Source organism: Hyla sarda, unplaced genomic scaffold (genome assembly GCF_029499605.1).
Source record: "Hyla sarda isolate aHylSar1 unplaced genomic scaffold, aHylSar1.hap1 scaffold_583, whole genome shotgun sequence".
Taxonomy (NCBI): Eukaryota; Metazoa; Chordata; class Amphibia; order Anura; family Hylidae; genus Hyla; species Hyla sarda.
In genome coordinates, this window is record NW_026610596.1 from 166178 (window position 1) to 172177 (window position 6000).

Here is a 6000-nt window from a genome sequence, read left to right on the forward strand (position 1 = left end):
TCCTATATCCAGTGTGTACCCCATAGGATCAGTCCAGTGTACTATATCCAGTGTGTACCCCATAGGATCAGTCCAGTGTACTATATCCAGTGTGTACCCCATAGGATCAGTCCAGTGTACTATATCCAGTGTGTACCCCATAGGATCAGTCCAGTGTACTATATCCAGTGTGTACCCCCATTTGATTGATCCAGTGTACTATATCCAGTGTGTACCCTATATGATCAGTCCAGTGTACTATATCCAGTGTGTACCCCATATGATCAGTCCAGTGTCCTATATCCAGTGTGTACCCCATAGGATCAGTCCAGTGTACTATATCCAGTGTGTACCCCCATAGGATCAGTCCAGTGTACTTTTATCCAGTGTGTACCCCATATGATCAGTCCGGTGTCCTATATCCAGTGTGTACCCCATAGGATCAGTCCAGTGTACTATATCCAGTGAGTACCCCATAGGATCAGTCCAGTGTACTATATCCAGTGTGTACCCCATAGGATCAGTCCAGTGTACTATATCCAGTGTGTACCCCATAGGATCAGTCCGGTGTCCTATATCCAGTGTGTACCCCCATATGGTCAGTCCAGTGTCCTATATCCAGTGTGTACCCCATAGGATCAGTCCGGTGTCCTATATCCAGTGTGTACCCCATAGGATCAGTCCAATGTACTATATCCAGTGTATACCCCATAGGATCAGTCCAATATACTATATCCAGTGTGTACCCCCATATGGTCAGTCCAGTGTCCTATATCCAGTGTGTACCCCCATATGGTCAGTCCAGTGTCCTATATCCAGTGTGTACCCCCATATGGTCAGTCCAGTGTCCTATATCCAGTGTGTACCCCATAGGATCAGTCCAATGTACTATATCCAGTGTATACCCCATAGGATCAGTCCGGTGTCCTATATCCAGTGTGTACCCCATAGTATCAGTCCGGTGTCCTATATCCAGTGTGTACCCCATATGATCAGTCCAGTGTCCTATATCCAGTGTGTACCCCATAGGATCAGTCCAGTGTACTATATCCAGTGTGTACCCCATAGGATCAGTCCAGTGTCCTATATCCAGTGTGTACCCCATAGGATCAGTCCAGTGTCCTATATCCAGTGTGTACCCCATAGGATCAGTCCAGTGTACTATATCCAGTGTGTACCCCATAGGATCAGTCCAGTGTACTATATCCAGTGTGTACCCCATAGGATCAGTCCGGTGTCCTATATCCAGTGTATACCCCATAGGATCAGTCCGGTGTCCTATATCCAGTGTGTACCCCCATATGATCAGTCCAGTGTACTATATCCAGTGTGTACCCCATAGGATCAGTCCGGTGTCCTATATCCAGTGTCTACCCCATATGATCAGTCCGGTGTCCTATATCCAGTGTGTACCCAATAGGATCGGTCCAGTGTCCTATATCCAGTGTGTACCCCCATAGGATCTCCAGTGTCCTATATCTGGTGTGTACCCCATAGGATCAGTCCAGTGTCCTATATCCAGTGTGTACCCCATAGGATCAGTCCAGTGTACTATATCCAGTGTGTACCCCATAGGATCAGTCCGGTGTCCTATATCCAGTGTCTACCCCATATGATCAGTCCGGTGTCCTATATCCAGTGTGTACCCAATAGGATCGGTCCAGTGTCCTATATCCAGTGTGTACCCCCATAGGATCTCCAGTGTCCTATATCTGGTGTGTACCCCATAGGATCAGTCCAGTGTCCTATATCCAGTGTGTACCCCATAGGATCAGTCCAGTGTACTATATCCAGTGTGTACCCCATAGGATCTCCAGTGTCCTATATCCAGTGTGTACCCCATATGATCGGTACAGTGTACTATATCCAGTGGGAACCCCATATGATCGGTCCAGTGTGTACCCCATAGGATCAGTCAAGTGTCCTATATCGAGTGTGTACCCCATAGGATCAGTCTAGTGTCCTATATCCGGTGTGTACCCCATAGGATCAGTCTAGTGTCCTATATCCGGTGTGTACCCCATAGGATCAGTCCAGTGTGTACCCCATAGGATCAGTCCAGTGTGTACCCCATATGATCGGTCCAGTGTGTACCCCATAGGATCAGTCTAGTGTCCTATATCCGGTGTGTACCCCATAGGATCAGTCCAGTGTGTACCCCATAGGATCAGTCCAGTGTGTACCCCATAGTATCCTATGACACTATGATTTATCTCTCATCCAGGTGGGCACAGCCAGGAGGACCCCCCACTGGGAACAGGTAACTATAAGTTTGCAGCTGTGACATTTCGGGGGCCGCCATTGTTTCCCCTCGTTGCTCACCCCTCACTTCTCACCCACAGGGGACATGCTCGCCATCATATTCGCCATCCTCTTCACTTTCACGGCCGTGTCCTTCTATGCATATGTAAGGAGAACCCGCAAGACGAACCAAAGGTAACGCAGACCCCACAGCCGGGTACCTGACAGAGGCCGCCCCACAATGGGGAAAGACTATGGGGGGTTTTCGGGTCCAGGCTACTTTGGGGACCTCTTGGAGTATTTTGAAGTCTCATATTGGGACCCAAATTGTTCATGTGATGAAGTTTTTTCTGCAACCATCAAGTGCATTGTGCTTCTCTGATGAAAATAAGATGTTAGTTTCACCACAAAGTCTTAGACCAGTGCGGGGCTCCCCCTAAATCCTGGGCCCAGGGACCTCCACCAATCCTGATCCAGGAAGTATAGCCCATCATGGTCAGAGCGCATTGGGCCCCCCTACCGAGCCCCACTACGCATACACACTGGAGACCCGCACATTCCCCATACTCCAACACCCTGGTGCCACAGAGTGGTCAGTGGTATCTTACTGGTTCTAGACCATGTTCTCTGGGATCTTCTAGGCCACATTCTCTGGGATCTTCTAGGCCACATTCTCTGGGATCTTCTAGGCCACGTTCTCTGGGATCTTCTAGGCCACGTTCTCTGGGATCTTCTAGGCCACGTTCTCTGGGATCTTCTAGGCCACGTTCTCTGGGATCTTCTAGGCTCCGTTCTCTGGGATCTTCTAGGCTCCGTTCTCTGGGATCTTCTAGGCCCCGTTCTCTGGGATCTTCTAGGCCGCGTTCTCTGGGATCTTCTAGGCCGCGTTCTCTGGGATCTTCTAGGCCGCGTTCTCTGGGATCTTCCAGGCCGCGTTCTCTAGGATCTTCCAGGCCGCGTTCTCTGGGATCTTCCAGGCCGCGTTCTCTGGGATCTTCCAGGCCGCGTTCTCTGGGATCTTCTAGGCCGCGTTCTCTGGGATCTTCCAGGCCGCGTTCTCTGGGATCTTCCAGGCCGCGTTCTCTGGGATCTTCCAGGCCGCGTTCTCTAGGATCTTCCAGGCCGCGTTCTCTGGGATCTTCTAGGCCGCGTTCTCTGGGATCTTTCAGGCCGCGTTCTCTGGGATCCTCCAGGCCGCGTTCTCTGGGATCTTCCAGGCCACGTTCTCAAGGATCCTCTAGGCCACGTTCTCTGGGATCTTCTAGGCCACGTTCTCTGGGATCTTCTAGGCCACGTTCTCTGGGATCTTCTAGACCACGTTCTATGGGATCATTTTATGGATATTCATATTTATTTAATCTTTTTATGATTTATTTCAGGTCGTCAGATTCTAAATCCAATGTCATCTATAAAGCGGCGACTGCAGAAGAGAACATGGCCTGAGGGGCAGCGGATGAGGGATGGGGGGCTATGAGTGTATATAGGCTATATTGTAGCAACACGATGGGGGGAGGGATGTCAACAATAGAGGGGGTTCCGAGTGTGTGTGGTGGGAATTGTCACATGATGGGGGGTATTGTCACCAGTAGAGCTCATCCCGGGTAATGTTGGGGTCACCAGTAGAGCTCATCCCAGGTGATGTTGGGGGTCACCAGTAGAGCTCATCCCGGGTAATGTTGGGGTCACCAGTAGAGCTCATCCCAGGTGATGTTGGGGGTCACCAGTAGAGCTCATCCCGGGTAATGTTGGGGTCACCAGTAGAGCTCATCCCAGGTGATGTTGGGGGTCACCAGTAGAGCTCATCCCGGGTAATGTTGGGGTCACCAGTAGAGCTCATCCCAGGTGATGTTGGGGGTCACCAGTAGAGCTCATCCCGGGTAATTTTGGGGTCACCAGTAGAGCTCATCCCAGGTGATGTTGGGGGTCACCAGTAGAGCTCATCCCGTGTAATGTTGGGGGGGTCACCAGTAGAGCTCATCCCAGGTGATGTTGGGGGTCACCAGTAGAGCTCATCCCGGGTAATGTTGGGGGGGTCACCAGTAGAGCTCATCCCAGGTGATGTTAGGGGTCACCAGTAGAGCTCATCCCGGGTAATGTTGGGGGGTCACCAGTAGAGCTCATCCCAGGTGATGTTGGGGGTCACCAGTAGAGCTCATCCCGGGTAATGTTGGGGGTCACCAGTAGAGCTCATCCTAGGGAATTTTGGGGGGGTCACCAGTAGAGCTCATCCTAGGGGAATGTTGGGGGTCACCAGTAGCGCTCATCCCAGGTGATGTTGGGGGTCATCAGTAGAGCTCATATTAAGGTGATTTTGGGGGTCACCAGTAGAGCTCATCCCGGGTAATGTTGGGTCACCAGTAGAGCTCATCCTAGGGGAATGTTGGGGGTCACCAGTAGAGCTCATCCTAGGGGGAATGTCGGGGGTCACCAGTAGAGCTCATCCTGGTAATGTTGGGGGTCACCAGTAGAGCTCATCCCGGGTAATGTTGGGAGTCACCAGTAGAGCTCATCCTGGGTAATGTTGGGGGTCACCAGTAGAGCTCATCCTAGGGGAATGTTGGGGGGTCACCAGTAGAGCTTATATTAAGATGATATTGGGGGGTCACCAGTAGAGCTCATCCGGGTAATGTTGGGGGTCACCAGTAGAGCTCATCCTAGGGGAATGTTGGGGGGTCAGAGGGGGCACCATGTATGGGGGTGGTAGAGGGGGCACCATGTATGGGGGAGGGTGAGATGCGGGTGTATATAATCTATATAAAGGCCAATAAATGTATTTGTATAAACCTCGGTGACTCCTGAATCGTTCTTCTCGTCTTTTCTCCAATCTTGGACTTGTGGATGAATTCTCTTCCGTATCTGTCACCCGGGGGGGGGGGGGGGGGGGGGGGGGTGGGGGGTGGAGTGGTCTCTTTTTCTTCACGTACCACCCTCCCCCTCCCCGGGCTCAGATCCATGGAGGGCTCCGGTATGATGCCTTATATGGACATATTGGAGGTTTCCTGCCCGTCTGGGGCCGGAGCCATAAATGGAGAGAAGAGAACTCAGGAATTCAGACTCCTTCCCCTGATCTCAGCTTCTGGCACCGAGGACTAAATGGGGGGGGCGGCATCTGGAGGGTTAAAGGACCACAACCCCTCCCCCCCCCACATCCTCTGTACCTGACATCACATGGTGTATTATAGGGGGCAGAAATATATAACAAAATACCCCCCCCACCGTTATATACTGATCACTAACTGCAGAGACATCAGAACTACAGAATAGTGAGTGCAGCGCTGGAGGAAAAGACATGATGTAACAGCAGAATAGTGAGTGCAGCTCTGGAGGATGAGACATGATGTAACTGCAGAATAGTGAGTGCAGCGCTGGAGGATAAGACATGATGTAACAGCAGAATAGTGAGTGCAGCGCTGGAGGAAAAGACATGATGTGCAGAATAGTGAGTGCAGCGCTGGAGGAAAAGACATGATGTAACAGCAGAATAGTGAGTGCAGCTCTGGAGGATAAGACATGATGTAACAGCAGAATAGTGAGTGCAGCTCTGGAGGATAAGACATGATGTAACAGCAGAATAGTGAGTGCAGCTCTGGAGGATAAGACATGATATACAGCAGAATAGTGAGTGCAGCTCTGGAGGATAAGACATGATGTAACAGCAGAATAGTGAGTGCAGCTCTGGAGGAAAAGACATGATGTAACAGCAGAATAGTGAGTGCAGCTCTGGAGGAAAAGACATGATGTAACAGCAGAATAGTGAGTGCAGCTCTGGAGGATAAGACA

At 51.0% G+C, this 6000-nt stretch overlaps 1 protein-coding gene across 1 annotated transcript in view; it reads left to right on the forward strand.

The window, feature by feature from the left end:
- Positions 1–4765, forward strand: part of LOC130340277 (carbonic anhydrase 9-like) — a 140588-nt gene extending 135823 nt beyond the window's left edge. The window contains exons 10-12 of the mRNA XM_056554166.1: positions 2204–2239; positions 2322–2415; positions 3600–4765. Of these exons, the coding sequence (XP_056410141.1) occupies positions 2204–2239; positions 2322–2415; positions 3600–3663 (194 nt within the window). The 3' untranslated portion in view covers positions 3664–4765. The remainder of the gene's footprint in view (positions 1–2203; positions 2240–2321; positions 2416–3599) is intronic.
- The last annotated feature ends 1235 nt before the right edge of the window (positions 4766–6000 follow it).